The 19,828-nt window shown below is 45.7% G+C and overlaps 1 protein-coding gene across 1 annotated transcript in view; it reads left to right on the plus strand.

Moving 5' to 3' along the window:
• The first annotated feature begins 5,108 nt into the window (after nt 1-5,108).
• The window catches only part of LOC139060528 (uncharacterized), a 36,680-nt gene continuing 21,960 nt past the window's right edge, over nt 5,109-19,828 (plus strand). Inside the window, exons 1-2 of the mRNA XM_070539691.1 lie at nt 5,109-5,202; nt 11,444-12,158. Coding sequence (XP_070395792.1) covers nt 11,570-12,158 — 589 coding nt within the window. The 5' untranslated portion in view covers nt 5,109-5,202; nt 11,444-11,569. The remainder of the gene's footprint in view (nt 5,203-11,443; nt 12,159-19,828) is intronic.

Genomic DNA, 19,828 nt, shown 5'->3' on the forward strand with positions numbered 1-19,828 from the left:
GACATCTGTATTTATCATCAATAACCACGAAGCACGAAAATACGGAACCTCAGTTAGGCACGTATGCAAAATATATGTGGTTCAACAAGTCTTCATTGCTGTGCCCGCGATCCTTTTTTCGTGAACCACATCCCGCATCAGCAAGAGTAGGACAAATATGCAAACGTGCACCATTGCGCTAGGCGTGTTTTGTGTAGTTTGGCGCATTGTGAAACCGCACGTTGCCGTATATGTGGTCCTAACACTGACTATAGTTTCGGCAGAAGTTTTTATTGTTGTTCTTTAGTGGAATGTACGCCACTAGGGATGTCCAGCAGGGCCGCCAAGGAGGGTATCGGCGGCGCAAGATGACTATGATGGTGATGATGATGGACCTCTGTCATGGCTCGCACCCACTAAGGGGAATAGGCCAAGAATAGGTCAAGGGTAGTTGCAGAAGGAATACGACTCAACTTTCACTTTATCAATGGCTTACCGACGTCCAAAACAAGAACTTTGGCAAACGTAGGCATCCTCGTATATGTTATTCTATCCTTTAATTTAGTGAAATGCCGGAAAATAAATTTGTGCTGCCGTCACTTCGATGAAATGAAGGTTGTACAGGATTTGTTGTCACAAATGGTGTGGAACTTTTCTGACGATGCTCAGACACGTTTAAAAAAAAGTGATAGAAGCGGCTATGGTGTTTGTATGTGTTCATGCGCCTGTTTTACGAGGGCTCCATGTAAGCATTTGAGTTTTCAGATAGAGAAGTTCTATCAGGCGCGTACCGCATGCTGGAAAGAAGCTCAGAAATTCTCGATGCGTTCGAATTTCAAACCTATTGTCAAACCTTTGTTTACAGTCACGGTATTTGGCGCAGCTTCTTTAGGTCCTTAAGACGAGTTTTTCAGGTGTTTGCGGCGAGCACTGGGCATAATTTTGCAGTGATTGGAGAAGTGCGAAATCACAAGAGCTTTGAAACGTGATAGTAGCCTCGTGATGTGACGACAAATGTTATTGTATGAAATTTTCGTGTCAAACCACGGTTTTGACGGGGGTGATGATCCCAAAAGAAGGTAGCGGCACATGCCCAAAAAGAACGAGTGGTTATAAGTAGAGAAGGCTCATTAACGTATTACTGCAAATAAATTTAATAACAAAATCAGCATGAAGAGAAAAGATAAGGAGTGATTAAGCTGTTGGACGGGATTTATATACGTATATTCATGTTTGGACGAACAGCATAAAAGTACAACACGCAGAGAACGCGAGGAAATGAACAGAGCTGCACGCGTTTAACAATTAAAACTAAATGCAAAAAAGTATTCAAGTTCAACAAACGAATCATTGGGAGCCGTTGGGGACCAAATTTCCTTGGCGAAGCATATATTTATGCGAATGTGGCCCCGCACGGACGTTCCTAAAGAAAGCACTACAAAACTTTCAAGGGCAGCCCGAGTGGTTGTCATAGTCGTTGCAGTCCTTGCAAGAAATTTGCTCGTTACTGTTACGTTGCTGTTACTGCCAGCAATCTCCGTTACGAAGGACATCAGCTTCACGGCCCTATCTTGTAGAAATGCATAGATACTCATGGACGTGGACGTAGGAACAGCCGACGCCATAGAAGAATTGGCAGTGCAACGTAAGCGTAATATGGCGGTTGTTAGTTGGGCTCCCACCGGCGGCAATTATACTTTTTGTGCGCTTTAGTGTTGCTTTTACTTATCGCTTTCTACACCTTGATTATAATTACAAATATTTTCTTCAATACTCTCTTTGGATTCATTATCATTTCATGGTTGTCACTAACAAAAATCGCGTCCCCCATTCTCCCCCTCTTTATCTCCTATACTCCATGTGTCCTTTTCCGATTATTATAAGTGAAGCTCATATTGCGGCCGTAATGATGTGGACATTCCAGACGCATTTCTGCCGTCGGCGTCGCCGTGAGGTTCTGCATAAAGTCCAACGGCAATAAAATAGTAGCGCCGCGCCGTATGCTGTCTATGCGAGTGAATGTGTGCGAAGGTGAGCTGGTGATCGCGGCCTGATCTCGCACACGAAAGGGAGGAAAGTGGGGAGGAAGCGCGCGTTCACCTGGGCCGCTCTATCTTGAAAGCCACCTGCGACGGGGGCACAGACCACCGCGCGTTGCTTCCGCGGCTTAGTTCGCTTTGACGCGAGGCGCCACGCGAAGGTCAATTCGCTCGCTGCTGCTGCCGCGCTTCTTCGCTATAGCGTTTTGACAGCGAGTTTCCGCGATCATCGAGTAAGATGTGTTCATTTTTGCTTGTGCGCGCTTGACACCATGCTTCTTTAGATACTATGCCTATGTTTCAAGTTTATAGGGCCGCTAAAGCTACTACCCTTACTTCGTATAGCTGTGCACTAATTCGCTATGGCAATCGATGCTTCGCCTATCAGGCGAAACTGCGACTTTTTGTAGCCCTTCCTTCAAGTTTGCGCGTTCTCGCTGCTGGTAGCTGTCTTGCCAAATAGACACGAGACCACTACCCACTACCGTGCTATGCACATCGAACTAGCAAATTATTCGCAAGGCTGCTATCGGCTATACATTAGTATAGTATATCTGCGATGGTAGGGCCCAATATATGGCTTCGTGTGACAGTCGTGGCTTACCCCACCATTTTGCATGTTGCCCTGAGAGCGAGAAGCAACTTTAAATTGATATAAAGATTATGCTTGGTTACTGCGACTCAAGTCCCTCTTCGAGGGCCCCACTGGCTATTGCGGCTTGCCGAGCCTGGTCGAGGGTCGCCAATTGTTTTCGCAAGCCCCGTTCTAGGAGTCCCGCCTCCCACGACCAAGTGTTGAGTGTGTCGTTAAGTAGTGGTCAGGCGGCGTCTGCCGGATGCCGAGTGCACTGGCAAGTTATGTGTTCGAGTGTCGAAGTAGAGTTACGCCACGGACATCTGTCGGTGCGGTTGTCGGGGAAAAAAAATTGTGGTGTCTTCTTCAAACATTGCCGCTGTGGGCTGCCTTGCCGAGTAGACGCAAGCTCCCTCCCCTTACTTACTCACAACCTTACTGCCCACCATCTTGCATCCAGGCGATGACAGGACTCCATGAATTGCATCGCAATGCCGTCGTGGCTTACCATTTTTTTGTGTTGTGGTCGCCCGCGATGTTCGTTTCAGTTGGAGGGGGGGGGGGAGGGATAGGTTAAATGCGTAATTACAATGTATACGTTCTTGCTCATAGTGTTCATTCCAGCTTTACTACCGGCACTAACCATGCAGTATCAAGACAGAAAGGTGCGTAATAAGCTTAATATTATAAAATACCCTGCAATTAAATCACACACGCGAAGGAAGCAAGAGGGCATTTATTTTTCCTGAATAGCCTGAACACCGATCCAACCATGAACTGATGTTTCAGTCAAGGCGTTGGGGAAGATGTATTGATAGTGAAGGGCACGTACTCTTATAGACGCATCTTGATTACGCTAAAGAACAAACGTAAAAAGAAATACCATGGTCCCCTCCAGAACTACGATATTTTCATCTAGATGTAGATGTAGCTCCTTGTGATCTACTGGCGCATGCACACTCTGACGGATTGGCCATTGATCGGGTAGGTTATAGTAAAGTGTAAATTAAGTCAAAGTTATGTAATAGGTAAGCTATAATGGAAGGATAGAGATTGTAGGGCTTGCATGATTTTATGAAACTGAAAGTTCTACCATTACCATCAAGTAAAAACAATTCAAGTTAAATTATAGGGAATGAAAAGGAGGCTTAGAAAAGTTTGTATTCAGAGTTTAAATCTCATTGATCCTGAAAGAAAATCTTGGATGGCAGCTCTAACCTTCCCGTTGCTATGCTCCTGTGTAGAGGCACCCAAAGAAAGCACTTTTTGAACAGTTAATTCTAATCCGAGGAGGCGGAGTGGTGTTTCTAGGGTTCGTTTTCTTAAGCTAATAAATCATCGACAAGAAATTAAAAGTTTCTATGGTTTCATTTCCGCTATACACATCACCAATCGGTGACGGCGCCGGACAAGTCCTGTACAAGTTAAAATTTAAAGAAGGTATGCGACAGCAAAGTATACTAATAGTTACTTCAATTTTTCTAGAGTGGCATAGAGTGCTTATTCAGGGGTACAATAAGTGTTTGAAATCCGAGGAATTGGTTACAGATGGCGCAATGACGTCTCGCATCATCATTTGCCTCCGAAATCTTGCAACTATGATTAAGTCTGATGTAGAGGGAATTTGAATGATGGGGACAGCTATTCACGCTTTCGCCAATGAATCATCCGTTTCATTTATAACTAGGCCTGTATTTTCAGTTGCCCAGACTAGATAGATGTTAGTCAAGTCTTGAGGTCCTAAGGCATTAAACACTCGCAGGATCTAAGATTCACTAGATGCTGTGAGTGAAGCACACAAGGACAAAGAATCAGTAACGATGACTGCATAATCTATTGTTGGCCTAATTTACGAAGGGCCAGTACTACTGCTAAAACTCTGCAAGAAATATTGGTACGGAAACTGGAATCCGCAGGGAAAATGACCAACCGGGAATAGGGCTGAATATACCAATAGCACGTTTTTCTTGGTACTGCTTGGCATCAGTCGCTATGCCTGCATTTGTTTGTGATGTTAATAAATAATCCTGTAAAATAGCGCTTAACATTCGGTAAGGTAGGTGTCTTTCGTTGCTTGGAAAAATATCATCAAAACGAATGTTAAGAGAATTTTCCCCACCACAAATCGGCTTTACCTCTCTGATCCTAGCGGTCAACTGATCGAGAAGAGTTTCTGCAAAATTAACTTGAGGAGTGTGCAGTCAAGACCAATGTGCACAGAAAAACATACTAGGCTGAGAAATGAACACTATTTGGCAATGTCTTATTGTTGATTCCTTCGTCCTTAAAGATGTTTGTACCGCGAGCATACGAAACCAAGTTACAAGAGAAGGAATTCTTGCTTCTAGATACAAAAGTTGTAGTGTTCTCTCTTTTTTTTCGTCACACGGAACATCAACCACAGACAACTATTTGTCATGGTGTACGAACTACACGGCAAGTAAGAAACGAAGCAAAATACTATATACATTATAACTCCCTGCCATCGCAGTGTAACCACATCTTCCTCTTCCTTCAGTGAAGAAGTCAGCGATGAAAAGCGCGAGACTCTTGTGAAGTGCATGCTGGATTGAACGTGACGGAAGAAGAAGAAGGACCTTCGAAGCTCAGGTGAGCTGTTTTGAAGGCTTCGGTTTTTATGATTGTTATACGGCAAACTACTACCGCTGTAGTTGTACCTTCCAGCATAAATATACATTGAACGCCCGCGTAGGTGCGCAGCTATTTTCTTTTTTCGCAGATAGAAGCTGCTTCATGCTTCTTGGAAATGATATCGCTGGTGTCAGCTCTCCGTGCAAGATCACGTCAAGCTGACTCTTGTACTAATGTATACATAAATCCTTATATGGGTGAATTAACACCATCCAGTCGGGAGCAATCTTAGAGAGAACAGCGCACTCGTTTGTAAGCAAAAATTGCTTGTAATGCTCGAGTTTCAATCTAACATTGTAATACGTGACAATTAGTTCTTCTATTTACGGTTAATCATTTTATGTGGGCTGTTTGTAATTTGCCAATCACTTTCTCGGATGCAAGCCGAGCGTTCGTTTTTGTTTTGCTCGAGAGAGTGTTTATAAGTCTTCCTATTGCGCGGAAGAAGCTCCTGTGCCAGACGCTGTGACTTATAACATTAGTATAGCGGGGCTTACAGGTCGCATGCAGAAGCGTTAGAATCACTGCGCAAGCAGCGCCAAGCACACGCATTACTTGCGTGTGCTCAGGAAGGGTTTCACATACATGCATTTTGCCAGGCATGCACATAAAGAGTAGGCTGTAATATATCGCAGGATGGCGCACGCACTATATGCGTCAAATTGAACGCGAACAGCGACGCGCCCGTCCGAAGTGTGCCTAACGGCGCAGAGCTCGCAGTTGGTCGCTCATGTACGAAGGCCGTGCGCATCCGGTTTTACACCACTTTACGATCATGCTCGGCCTAATAATCTCGGCCGATAATTTCGCATCCATTTTCTTAGCTCTTTGTTTTCTCACTTTTAGATACACGAGAGCAGAAACACAGTCGAAAATACCGCCGTAAATACGGGAAGAATCATCGCAAAGTGGTGGAAAACAGGATGCGCACGCCTGTCAATGGTGCTGACTGATGGCGCGCAGTGTACCATCATTTACGCTTCGGGCGCGCCGCTTCGCTGTTCGCTCTTCATTTTTTAATTGACTTATATTGGGGTTTTACGTGCCGAAACCACTTGCTGATTATGAGGCACGCCGTAGTGGAGGACTCCGGAAATTTCGACCACCTGGGGTTCTTTAACATGCACCTAAATCTAAGTACACGGGTGTTTTCGCATTTCGCCTCCATCGAAATGCGGCCGCCGTGGCCGGGATTCGATCCCGCGACCTCGTGCTCAGCAGCCTAACACCATAGCCACTGGGCTACCACGGCGGGTCGCTCTTCATTTGGCGCCGACACCAACGTGGGCTTTTCTTTTCTTTTTTTTTCTTTTTTTACAGCAATGCTGTAGGCGCCTAGGCGAAACAGTCGTAGCCCGACCACGGAAATCCTATTGCGGGGGTATGATAGTTTTATTTTCAGGAGGGTATATGAGCCATTGTATTCGTCTTACACTACGGAGGGACAAATTTCTCGTTGGGTGCCATGGAGGAAGGAAACTCAGGAGAGGCCCTGACGTCACTCTTTATGAAGCAAAAGTGAAGCCGGAAGTTTGCATTGCTCTTGGCGTTGCTACGCTTATCGTGCCAGCTCTCCTCTCTTGTTTACGTTTCTCGCGAAACCACGCCGCGCTGCGCGTAACCGGGCTGCTCGGACGCGCGCGCTCCGCAGCAATACTAAACAATCGCGGTGTCTCATTGCATTACCGTTGCCGAAGTCATGGTAAAAGAAGTTCATAATGAATTTCGCAAATCGGGCCTTGAGGTCGAATCGGCTACTCTTATCAACTTTTCTGAAAATAAACATGTCTTAAAAAGCCAGCCAGCTGAACTGTTCCCATCGAACGCAGGTACCGGCCGCTGCCCAGTTCTTCCGTGTTTTTGTTTTAAAAAGGGCACTTTTACCGCAGCCTTCTACTTGGTTTTCTCTGCCTGGGCTTCCTGGGGCTCTCAGATGGTCTTGCGAGCTAGACGTCTGGCGATACAAAAAAAAAAAAATGTACGCATTCTGACTGCACTGCAAGAACGCACTGGAGACACGTGCGACACACCGACCCATTCGCGATCCATTTGGAGTTTATGAGCACAAACACATTCTCGCTTGAGGAATCGTCTTGCTTTATTGAACAAACTTAGGGTGGCCACGCATCACTGCGACAGTGCACCGGCGAGGAAGCAGAATGTCACTTCTGACACCGCGTTTAGATTCATATTGACTACAGCCTGAGGTGCCTTCTTACCACGGTAAGTGATGCATCACGGAACCAAAGTTATGCGATAGCCGGCGCACGGTGCAGAACAGTACGCGCGAAGAACCGGCCTACATGCGGCCGTGGAACAGCCGTTTGATGTGTTCGCAGGCGTACGTTCCGTAGAGCCTTGCCAACTCTTGCAGCGCATCTGCTAACCTTCACTTCCCTGCGCTTCTCGCGCGCACAGATAAGATACGCCTGTGGTAGGGAGGATTCGTTCCTTAAGTCAAAGCAGGCGCTTCTTTCCCATCTTCCAGGATGAAGCGTCGGCTGGCAGGCGCACGGTGCCGAGGGCAGCAAAATGCACATATTCTGCGTAACGCTCTATCAGCATGTGTATTTAGGTACGCCTGTGCATGTGTGCATGAACCTCGAACGCGCTCTGCTTAAAAGACTTCGTACTGTCACGATTACAGCGGGGAACAAGCAACAGTAAAGCAACATGTGTTTTAATATGCACAAAAGCAAGTTGTTACTGAACGCGAACTATGCATTCATAACGTATGTTCTACGTGCCGCAAATGCACCATATGAGCTGTCAAATGCAGGAATCACTGACCTGCAAGGCGTTCGTTGTACAGATTCTGAAACGCACCGGTTTCGGCCTGCGATGGCACGTTAGCATGATTCCGCCAAAGAGGGGCAAAATTTCCCGCTGATATTCTTTCGTCCGTTCCGATTGCCGTGGCGCGGTACATGGCGTACACCGTTGCATGCGCGTTCATTTTACGAACTTTACTTCCTCCTGTCCCACCTGGCCACAGCAACATGCGGGAGAGCACGGTCCAGATAACGCAGTGCAACAAAACACGGTGACCAATGCAAACCTACCCGCGCGGCGCTTCTGCCACTGTACGAAACCTGCGGAGCAACACGTGTGAGCGCACAGAGCCATAACAAAGCCGCCATTGTGGCCCGAAAGGCGTGGCGACTAAAGCAAAGAAATGAAAAAAAAAACTGAAAAAAAGTACCTACTACGTCATTTCCGCCACACTTTTCTCCTAGCGAGCGGAGGGTGTAGGGACTCTCCTCAGTTTCCTTCCTCCATGTTAGGTATCTATAGGTATTTAAATGTTTAAGCATGTGAAACATACGTATATCTTCTACGTATTATTGCAAGGAAGGGACGTAAAACGGGACTGGTTTAAGACAATATCATGATGACATAATTATCTCGCAGTGACGGTGTGCCATTGGCTGTGCCAGTAATCACATCGTTTCTCTCTCGCAGCAGAGCGCGCGCGCAGCCGTCTTTCTCCCACTTCGGAACAGGTTCACAAATGTGTCCTTCTCTTTAATTAAATGAAATGTGCGACCCCGGCGTGTCATTTGGTAAATACAGTGCATAACCGAGTCATAATCAATATATGATTAACGCATTATGAAACGCAAATGCGCAACATAATTCGGAAATACTTTGATGAACCCGCTTGATTAACACCGTTAACCGCTCATTTTGCACGCCTCCATGATGGTGATTATGCGAAGCGTAATGTGTGGCACAAATAAACAATGGGATAAACCTAAGCCAAACGTGCGCTTAACCTTATTCAGAAACACAAGGACGTAACCAATAACTGAGAAATACTTTAATAAACCGTCGTAAGTAACCCAGCGGTAACACCGGGGCCGCACATTTCAGCTTCGCTGGTTTACCGTCTGTAAGGTGTGCTTGGGGGGGGGGGGGGTATTTTTGTCCTACTCCCCCGCAGCAGCTACTCAATACCAACTAGCTGAACAGTTAGTCCTTCTTAATTGCACTTGGATTTCATGGCTTTCTTACCATCATGCCGTTTTTGATGCACGTCTACTTGGAGTTTGCATTGATTCGCTATGCAGTTCTCGGCAAGTTAACGTCGTCTGGTGAGCGATTGTACAGGGGAGCTGTAATGGTCATTTTGGGAGTGGTTACTAGTTATTTGGAAGCTCCTCGGGATACATCCTTGGTATTTTCAGGTTCTGCGCAGACCTCATCATTCAAGCTTGCCAACCATATCCATACGCTTCCCTTTTCTCCCCGAACTTCGCGGTAAATGTTATCTAGCATAGCTTGCAATTTACTTGAGCGCTGCCTCTATAGTCACAGGGCGTATCGCAAGCAACGAACGCGTGATCATCAGTTTACTGCTATTTACCATTTTCATGTATTCGTGCCTTCAGATATACTATTCTATAGAATAATGAGACGCAGAATTTCTTTCGTTTTTGAAATTTGTACGTTGAAATTGCCGCATCTTAATTCGCCTAACCGGTATTCGGTGAAGCCGCCGCCTAACCGTGATATGTCACGTTCAACGCATGCGACTTGCCACCAGTCGGTTGGTCATAAAGGGACCGAGCACTGTGTGCTTGCCTATGGGCCGTTTCTTTATTTCCGTCGCTTGTGTGATTGTTTCTATCGACGGTTGTCTGCTGGAAGACAACACGCCTTCTAAAGGAATACAGTCGAAATTCCGATGGCCTTTTCGTGCGAGTCTTAGTAAAGAATAATAATCCCCTAACGAACCAGTGGTAGCGCAAAGGAAGAAGTTTTGGTCGAGTAGGTGTTCGATGATGTTTTCACGAATTAGCGCATCTCATAACAAGTGAAGGCAAAGGACAAACACGAGGAAACAGAAGACAGGAGGGCAACGCCCTTCGCTCCTCTGTCTCATGTTTCCTGGTGTTCGTCTTTTGCCATCACTCTTTCCAAGATGCGCTGTTTCGTGAAAACGCAGTGGCAATCTCTAAGCGAACTGGCTTACAATTTCATAGTTCCGCATCACAATAGCCTTAACTTTTTTACGACACTGCACTGGTGAGTTTGTGAGAACTGCTTCAACTGGTTTCGGGGAAAAGACAGTCGGAGGTATGAGAATGCCATCCGTTATCAGGCGTTCAGTTATCCACTACAGATATTCTACACACGAACCTCACAATGTTAAATAATTTAATAATAATAATAATATATGGGGTTTTACGTGCCAAAACCACTTTCTGATTATGAGGCACGCCGTAGTGGGGAACTCCGGAAATTTTGACCACCTGGGGTTCTTTAACGTGCACCTAAATCTAAGTACACGGGTGTTTTCGCATTTCACCCCCATCGAAATGCGGCCGCCGTGGCCCGGATTTGATCCCGCGACCTCATGCTCAGCAGCCCAACACCATAGCCACTGAGCAACAACGGTGGATGTCAAATAATTTGCACTCTTACATGTGAATGAGTGAGTCGATTATTTTAAATTGCTCCATCGGTGTTTTTTTCTTTCTAGCGGCGTCCTTGTTTTCCCCGTCCTTTAGCTCCACTTCGACGCACTTCCGTTCTCTCGGGCTCCTCAAGCCACGCGTTTTCTTGAATAAGCCTGTCGCTATAGCCTGATCGGTAGCCTACGCATCTGCCTATAGTCTACGGCACGCCATCCAGTTAAAGTACCCTACTTTGGTCCCTATAATAACTAACCGCGTATTAAAGGCTCGCTGAAGCACCTTGCATCCTAAAAGGTGTGCATGTTCGTAAGTGGTGTTAGAGTAAGCTGGAGGTGGAGCGTCCTAGCCGAACATTCGGGAGACATTCAGAACCGTGTGTGCAGAAAGCCGGTGCTAGTGACTAACCTACAGCTATCAATAGTTCGCAATTATGGCACAGAACATACGTATACGAGCGGCGTTAACCAAAATACGCTAGTAAGGATCTGGCACACCTGCCAAAGCAGGAACCCGAAATGCCTTTTGTTCACGTTCCGGCATGGCGCCGCTTCCCTACTGCACTACAAGAAGAAGACTGCGTCTGGTGTTAAGCTACTTTGCACGTAGCATGGCCGTAAGCTGCTGTTTTCCTTCAATAAATTTCATGTTTGCTACTCGATGCTTGAAGAATTACGAAACAGCAAATACGTAATTAGCGCTATAATATCGTAGAAGTTTATAATGTTAAGGTTTTTGCGTGGTTAATGCGCGAGAAAAATATTTCTTACTCTTTATTGCAGGGAGCAAAGCAAGCTACAGCAGGAGTCCTCCAAGAAAATCGATCTCGTGGTCCTTACTGCAGGATACACTTGTAAACTGTGCAAAAAGAAGAGCTCGAGTGGCCGTTGAGCGCAACTTCCGACTTCATGAAAGGGCAAGAATCAAAAAAGAAATACCGACCGAAGGTTATGATGGCGCAAGCCAAGAAGAACGAAGGTGTCCCTACTCTGAAGGAAGGCAGTGATGCAGGCCAACCTGCGCAGTCGCCCACAACGTCCTCCAGGAATGCCACAAAACCATATTCACTAGCGTCACCTCCAAATCAACCACCTAAGGACTATGTGATGCCGAAATCCGCAGTGTCGCCACCGGGGCAAACTACTGCAGGTACAAAAATGGAAGAGCCCAATGAGACTCCGGACAGAAAAGTTCAGTCGGAGATGACAAAGGAACAACTTGCAGGGTTAACAGCGCAGAAAATTCAGAAGGACGGCAGGCGAGCAGAAGACGCAAAGTATGCAATGGCGGATGCAGAGTGGGGTTGGAGAATCAAATCCAAAGACGGGAAAAAGTATGAGATCCTTAAAGTAAGCGGAAGCAAGTCGGAACGTCCGTCATCGAGGAAGCGAAAGTCAAAAAGCACCGACGCTGATCTGGACTACGGCCCCTATTTTAGGCGCTATCCTGATTCCTGGAATCCGGAGCACGAGGGGGGGTACTACGGCGCCTATGGAGGTGAGTAAGCTAAGTCTTCACAGTACTTCTTCAACGCACCAGCATTGTGAGAAGATTATATATGGGCGTCGCAATCACTCTAGCACGACTTCTGCGTTTTCAGTTTACGCCAGGGTTAGGCACATGTCAAGACAAGTCGTTTGTTAAGAACACACTTGTGGCTTTGATAGCAGGACGACGTGTGACACCGCGCTTGGAACGCCTCTATATTATGCGACAGAACGACGTATAATATTTAAGCTTTACATGCCATGAATGAATAAAAAAAAATAACAGTTCGTATAGAGCAATGCAGGCTCCGTTTGTTGCCCCTTTTGAAGGTATCACCGAAGATTTGTTGTGTGTTTGATAAACTGATTCTTAATATAGTGATAACTAGTAACGCAATCGGTGATAAAGCAGGAAGGCGAGACAAACACTTTGCTTAATTACTGTTCTATTTGATTGTGAAAACTCCTCTGGAAATACATTCCTGGAAAAAGGCACCACACTCAGGTCAACGTGCCCACAGTCATTGGAAAAAAAAACACGCTTCAGGTCTATATTGAATGGCGAGAACAGGGCGGGTATAAAACAATGGCACTCGCTCTTGGTGCGTAGTGCAATAGGAGGCGCTCTTGCTAGGTTAGGAGGATTTTTTTTTGTTATGTTCTTCGTTTCTCCCGAAGCCTCTGATCATGGCCTCCAAGGCTGCGCGCGCTTACAGGCTTTGCTCCGGCAATACCATTCGACGCACCACCCAGCAAAAAAAAAAAAATAAAAAAGTCTAATGCGGCACGCGCATACGGCTTTCACGACATGTCGCTCTTAGCAGACGGCGGTGTTAGTCGAGATAATTAAAAGACGATTGGAGTATTGGCGTGACAAATGCAGGGAAAATATTTGCGCAGAACCGGAGTGGTTGCGAGTGTAGGTAGTGGTACAGCATAGTGATATACGTTTCAAATACAAAAGTTAATGAAAAGGAGAAAATCAGACATCCACCCATTCGTAGCAATTGCTACAAAGGAAACCCATACGGGTTCCTCGAAAGAGAGGCCTCATAGTTTCTTGAGGGCCTCATAGTTTCATAATCTTGAGAGGCCTCAAGATTTTCTCTTTTTCATTACTTCTCTACACCTTGCGGGTTTGTGCAGAACTACTACAAAAGTTAAGGTCCAGGGCAGATGTGCTATTAAAAGTACAGATAGCGATAGACATAGTAAAGCCTTAAAAGCACTTCTTGTAGGGCTAGTTGGTAGCGGTTCATTATAAAATATAAAGACGCAGGCTGTAGCGGAGTATTTGTCCGAGCTCAGTTTTAAAGGAGATGCCAATAAACGTCACCATCATCGTCATTGTTATCGTTTCGTAGCCGCAGAAGCGGCTCCAGAAGGCAGACCTCGCAAGATGTCAACGTGCGCATTGCGTCCATTTTCTCGTTTTGGGGAAGAATATCACTCTGTATGTCCCAGTTATTTTTAACCTCTGCCTCGTGTTCTGCCTTGAACATTTGTCCATTGCAACCATCTATTGTTTTCGTGACTTTATTTTATCGTGCACCTTTTTATACTTTTATCGATTGATCTTGTAAAATCTACAGTCCGCACTTATGGTTTGTTTATTATTTTACTTTTCCAAACGAGTCATTAGTGGGCTTGCGCAACATTTATTGTCTGGGAACTTGCATATAATTCTGGATGACAGGGTGTAGTTGGTGCCTGGCTATCTTTTTCTTGTTTTCTTTCTTTTGTTTAGCACTTTGCCTTGCAGTGATATAGCAAGTGATATTGTTGCTTTAGAGCTTGTACGACAACTCTGCAGTGCAATAAACTTCACGTACTAATTACTGGTCACTTCCCGAGAGCACCTTTATTAGATTTTATTTTTAATTTCAGTAGCACTTTTTTGTATTGACTGTATTAATGCTGCATGCTATTTCGTTGGCGAATAATGCTTTTGCTACGTTGATGATTATTTTTTTGCCTTTTTAAAGAACGCTTCTCTTATGTTGGTGTAACCGAAACTTACGCTTTAGGCATAGACTTCCTCAATGCACGTAAGGTATTCATAAATAAATTTATTAAAGATCAACAAATAAAGTAAACGTCCCTAAGCAGACAAGCGTAAATGCGACTAGTATACTACTGTTTGGTGATCTTAACGTTTTAGTTATATTTATGGTAATGACTGTTTCAGCGGCATCTACATGTACCAATATGCGAGTGAATAACTGTACAATTTATCACTCACTGCTTCGAGCATAATTTCTCGTTCCATCAAGCCTTGACACTACGGCGCACAGCAGGCAGTGGCATGCAAACTCACGCAGCTGAACTCAGGGTTTTTCTTTAGTCTGGGATATTTGAATGCTATCGCGTTCCACTCTTAAAGGCAAAGCTTAGGCAACCTCCCAATTTTTTTTGAATTATTTCACTTTTGTGGTGGAGCATATCAATACGTCTGTAAGCAAACACCGTTTGAAATTTCGAAATCACACGGCCATGTGACCCTCTGTTACAGTAGACGACAGCACCACGAAGCGTTACTGTGCCAGTCGTGGCACAAAACAGAAAAACAGAAGTAAGCAATACAATGAAAAAAAAAACATTCTGGGGTTTACACGCCCGAAACACAATATGATTATGAAGCATACTATGTAGTGGGAGACTCCGGAATAATTTTAGCCAGCTGGAGTGTCCTGACGGATGCTTAAGTGAAAGTACACGACCGAGTGCGGCATTTTTCGTTTGGCGGATTATGCTACGTCGTGCTTATTTCACTGCCTGTCATGACGGCGGAGTGCCGAGACTAAAGCTAGAGCCACGAAAAACAGCAAAGCCGCTCAATGGGTTGAAAACAGCTGACAAAATGATAAGCATATCCCAGGTAGCACCGAAAATCTTAAACACGTACGCCATATTAATGGATTAAAAGTTTCAAATAGTTATTTTTTACCAAACTTGACTCATTAATGACGTCGTAAGCAGTACAGCTTAAAAATGAAGGGTGAATGCATTTTGAAAACACTTTCATAAGATTGGCCGTACCTCTTGAATTAGCGTTCTGGGTTTTCGACGGCGCCGTTCTTGGCGGGAGAGAGAGAGAAGAAACTTTTTAATGACTAGTCCGGTAGTTTCGTTGTGGTGGCCTCAGGGGGCGGCTCAAAGTCCTTGGACTCGGGCCGCATCTTTGGCTCGCCGGATGGCCCAGAGCTGGTCTGCCAACTTTGAACTTTTGACAGCCGCCTCCCAGCGGCGCCGACGCCGACGGAGAAGGTCCCCGGCGGCCCCCGCAGCCGGGGCAGCGTCGGGAAGAAGCGAGCTCGAGGCTTCCCGTCCTGTGGTTACGGCCGCGATTACGGACGCGTCGCGAACGGACGTGGTCCCATTACCGTGGTTGCCGGCACATTCCCAGAGCATATGTCGCAGCGTTGCTCGCTGTCCGCGAGCTTTACAAGCATCTGTTAGATATAAACCCGGGTAGCAGGGATGTAAGACCGCGGGGCTAGGGTAGGTGTGTGTCTGGAGCAAGCGTAAAGATACGGCCTCGTTTATCCATTTATCCAATTCTCCATTTATCAACCGCCACTCGTCATCTCAACTGCTGCTGCATTCACGCCGCATTAGCATGAGTTCGGCTAGGAAAAAGAAGCTTTGTGTTGTTGACATCACCTCAGAAGAGACGAAGGATTGCAAATGAATTTGAGACCGCAACAGGCCGCGAAGTAATGGCGCGCGAATGCAGTAGCATTGAAGCCGCTCTTTGGGGCGCGGATAGTGGCTCCACATCGTCCTTGGAGGAGTGTCGCCAGTCAGTAGACCAATCTCACAGCGCACCCTCTGCTTCAATGGCTTTCGCTTCCTCATAAACTTTGTCATCATTCAATTCTTTCTGACGATTTCTTTCAGTCAGAGCATGAGCGTTCGGCGGCAGCCGCCTTTTATTCCTTTCGGAACGGGGCAGTGTCCGGCTATTCAGAAAAAAACATTCAGTTTTGTTCGGTATATTAATGCATCTTTTACGCGTACGCCTCACTTAGACGTGGTGAGTTTTCGCGGTTTTGTGACGTTGCGTGACACAGGTAAAGTGGATGCCGCCCGGAAACTCTTGACCAATAGCAGACGGCTGATGGCGAAAAGGCATCTTATCAGAAATTATGATTTTTATTTTGTTTGCTCTAATCATGCATAAGAAGTGTGTACACGCCATGTCAGATGGGGGAGCTATCACGGTTTTCGTGACGTGGCATGACAGACAGGCAAAGTGGCCGGTGGTACAAAAAAGTATTTGACCAATCGCGGTGGGAAGATTGCACAATTGGAATAGAAAAGTATGAAATAGGGGCGCTATAACATGAAACAATTCGAAACTTTTCAATTCCTATTCAGCAATCAGCCCTCCACGCTCGGTAAACAAATTTTCGACCCACCCTCACTGCGGCTGTGTGTCACGTGACGTTTCGAAAACGGCGAAAACGTCCCGTTTGACATGATATGTGCACACTGATAATTTGTGATTATACAAAACGATATAAACATAATTATTTCTGATTCAATGCCTTTTTAGTCATTAGCCCTCTGCTGCTGGTCTAGCCTTTTCGGGTTGCGCTCCCTTCACCTGTCTGTCACGCGACGTCACAAAACCACGAAAAGTCAGTGCGTCCAAGTGACGTGTACGCGTTAAAGGCGCATTATTATGCCGAACGAAACTGAATTTTTTTTTCTGATTAGCCGGGTAGTGCCCCGTTCCAAAAGGAATAAAAGATGGCTGCCCGCCGATCGCTTTGGCACTGGCAAGTCGGAGCTGCGTATATTAATAATTTGCGTATAATAAACATCTTTGCGTGGCAGTGTAAAGTTATCGAGCCATTTGGGCACGCTTGCGGCATTGATTTTCCAACTCTACTTTGCTGAGGATCCGTTTTAGCGACATTTTTAACCTTCCGTTGCAAGCCGCCGCGATTTTCGACCAGCCACCGCAAGCTAAGCAAGGGAAAGCGGACCAATTGCAGTCGCCGGCACGACCCTTCCCAACCGGTTATCTGCTTTCACTGTGCTAGCTCGGCCCCATCAAAACCCTCTCCACTTGAGCGTGGTTCTCACCCCGTGTCTGCGAATTAGATAAGAAAAACTGCTCAGTGTAGAGAATGCTATTCGTTTTGAAAGCAAAATAAGTGCTCTCCTATAAACGAAGACCACGTTTGATTGGGCTTTTCAAATAAATCTGGGGGTTAACGTCCGGTGCTTGCGTAGGTGGTTATGTAAATTTGGAGTCAGAAGGTTGGAATAAAAACCGATTGGAATAGTCTTAAGGAATTGGGCCCCTAGTTTTACGTTATAGCGCCCCTGGATAGTGTTGTAGCTGCATGTATTGCGCACATGCCACTTTTATAAGTAACAAAATTTAGTATATCTTTCATATTGCAGCTTAAGTTTGCTGTTACATGTTTCATTAGAAGCTGCAAAACTTTGAAGGAATATGTAGGCGTGCCCACTTATCTGGCAAGGACATCGAAAGCGAACACTTTTTCACTTTCATATATGATGGAAAACAACTTGCCGCTAATGAAGAACGAACCCACAACCTTCGCATATGCGAAGGTTGTGGGATCGGTCCCCACCTGCGGCAAATTGTCTTTTCATCCACTTTCAGTTCCATTAATTTATCGTTTCTTTATTTCATTTATTAAGCAGAAGTTATTTCCCCTCGGTTGTCCTTGATGTGAGTGTTTGTTGTTTGTTAACCCCCTTTCTTCTCGTTCTGGAAGTATAGTCATTTTTTATATGCTTTTGAATTGAAATGCTTTGAATTTCTCATATTTTCCTCAAACCCTGCGTAAGTATTATTTATCGATAAAGTGTTACTTTGTGATATTCTAACTTCATTTGCTCTTGGCACAAAAGCCCTGGCCTGACCGATTGTCAAGATGCGCTCATTTCTTAGCGGGACGTCATTCCCATTTTGGTTCTAACAACGTTGCTGCATACCGCAGACGGTATTCCGGATTCGTTATCGTGAACATGTTTCTTTTCATGTGACTTGCCCAAGGATGCGTCGGCCTCTTAGGCAACAGTGCTTGGCACTGCGCCACAAGCTCAGATGCACTAGGCACCGACACTTCGACTCACCTGGAACCCGGAAAACGAGCTTCAGATTATTGTAAACCTTTCGAGAGTACTTCTAGACCAGCTTTTTGGTAACGTCTTAAAAGCGTTTAAAAATCACATATGAAGAGCGCTGGCAAAGGGATCATTAACCTTTCCGAACCTTATTTGAAGACAAGCTTTTCCAATACCTTTTCCAATCCGAATGGTCACGTTCGGAGAAATTCTACTGCACTACCGCAGAGAGCGGTTACGCTACCCCCCAGCACACAAATCACTGACTAAGTCTCAATCCACCACTTGGCGACTCCTTCAAACACGAACTTTTCCGAACCCCGTGCTTTACAACCGCATGTACCCCGACGCATACTCACCACTCTGCAAAGCGTGCAAAGCCCGCGCCGACCTCAATCATATTATTTGGCAATGCCCCAAAGCCTCACCCACCAACACCTCCCGCACTAACACACGCATCATTAGTACGGCCGAGCAGTGGGAGACATTGCTGCTCAGCTTAGACCAAGAGGAGCAGCTCTGGGCCGTCCGGATGGCCGAAGACGCCGCCAGAAAGCAAGAACTGGCCGCCGTCTGAGGAAGGGGGGGATTGGGGGTTAGTCTCCCGACCCCCGCCACCCCTTAACCCCATCAAGGACACAATAAAGTTTTATCTCTCTCTCTCTCCAATACCTTTTGAAGAGCTTTTCCAGATCATCTGAAGTAGGTAATTAAGCCGGACATTAGCAGACATTCATGCGACTTCTTAACGACGAAGTAGCCTTTCTGACCCGTCTCTTTTTTAAACCGTTTTTATCGTCTCGTATGAACGCTATAAAAACGATATGTATCTCTTTCCTGCTACCTGGGATATATAACTCGCAAAATGTATATACTGCGCGTATAGTGCCTTTCCGACGCATGACGCAGCTTTGCACATACATTCCACCTCTACATACCCACACAAATGTTGTATTAGAACGTTCGCAGAAAGAAAAAAACGCATTTGAAAATAAATCTGCGCCAGCACGCTTTTTGTCGCTCGTTGAGTGTCAACCGTCATGTCCAATCAATAAGGAATCGCATAGCAATGAACTATTTTTTCTCTCGCCCTATTCAAGCCATAGTAACAATACAGTAGCGCCCGAAAGCCTCGACGCATGAAAAGCCCTCGGCTGCGAGCGCCGCGGTGTGACGTCGCAGCCAGCCACGCCCACTACTGAACGTATAGGTTGGCCGGAGGAAAACCTGCCAAAGCGCAGAATCTTGGAGGCCATGCTCTGATGTTCTCAATTTTTGCTTTCTTTCTGGAATAAAAAGAAAGCTCGAGTTTCTCGCTACCCTTGAGGGCACATTTCGGGCGTAGATTGTTGTATATGGAGGCTTACCTGGCGTGCGTTATTTTGAATAATAGGGCTTTTCGGCTTCGCCAAATCTTAGATATCTAAGTTCGTCACTACTGGCAGATAAACTCTAGATAAATATTCATGGGTAATATTATTTGTTTTTATCGCCACAATTATTTTTACGTCCCATTACTGTAACTCGACGTGACTGATGATTTTGTGTATCGTTAATTTTATTGTGTTC

The sequence above is a fragment of the Dermacentor albipictus genome, chromosome 5 (assembly GCF_038994185.2).
Source record: "Dermacentor albipictus isolate Rhodes 1998 colony chromosome 5, USDA_Dalb.pri_finalv2, whole genome shotgun sequence".
NCBI classification, from domain to species: Eukaryota; Metazoa; Arthropoda; class Arachnida; order Ixodida; family Ixodidae; genus Dermacentor; species Dermacentor albipictus.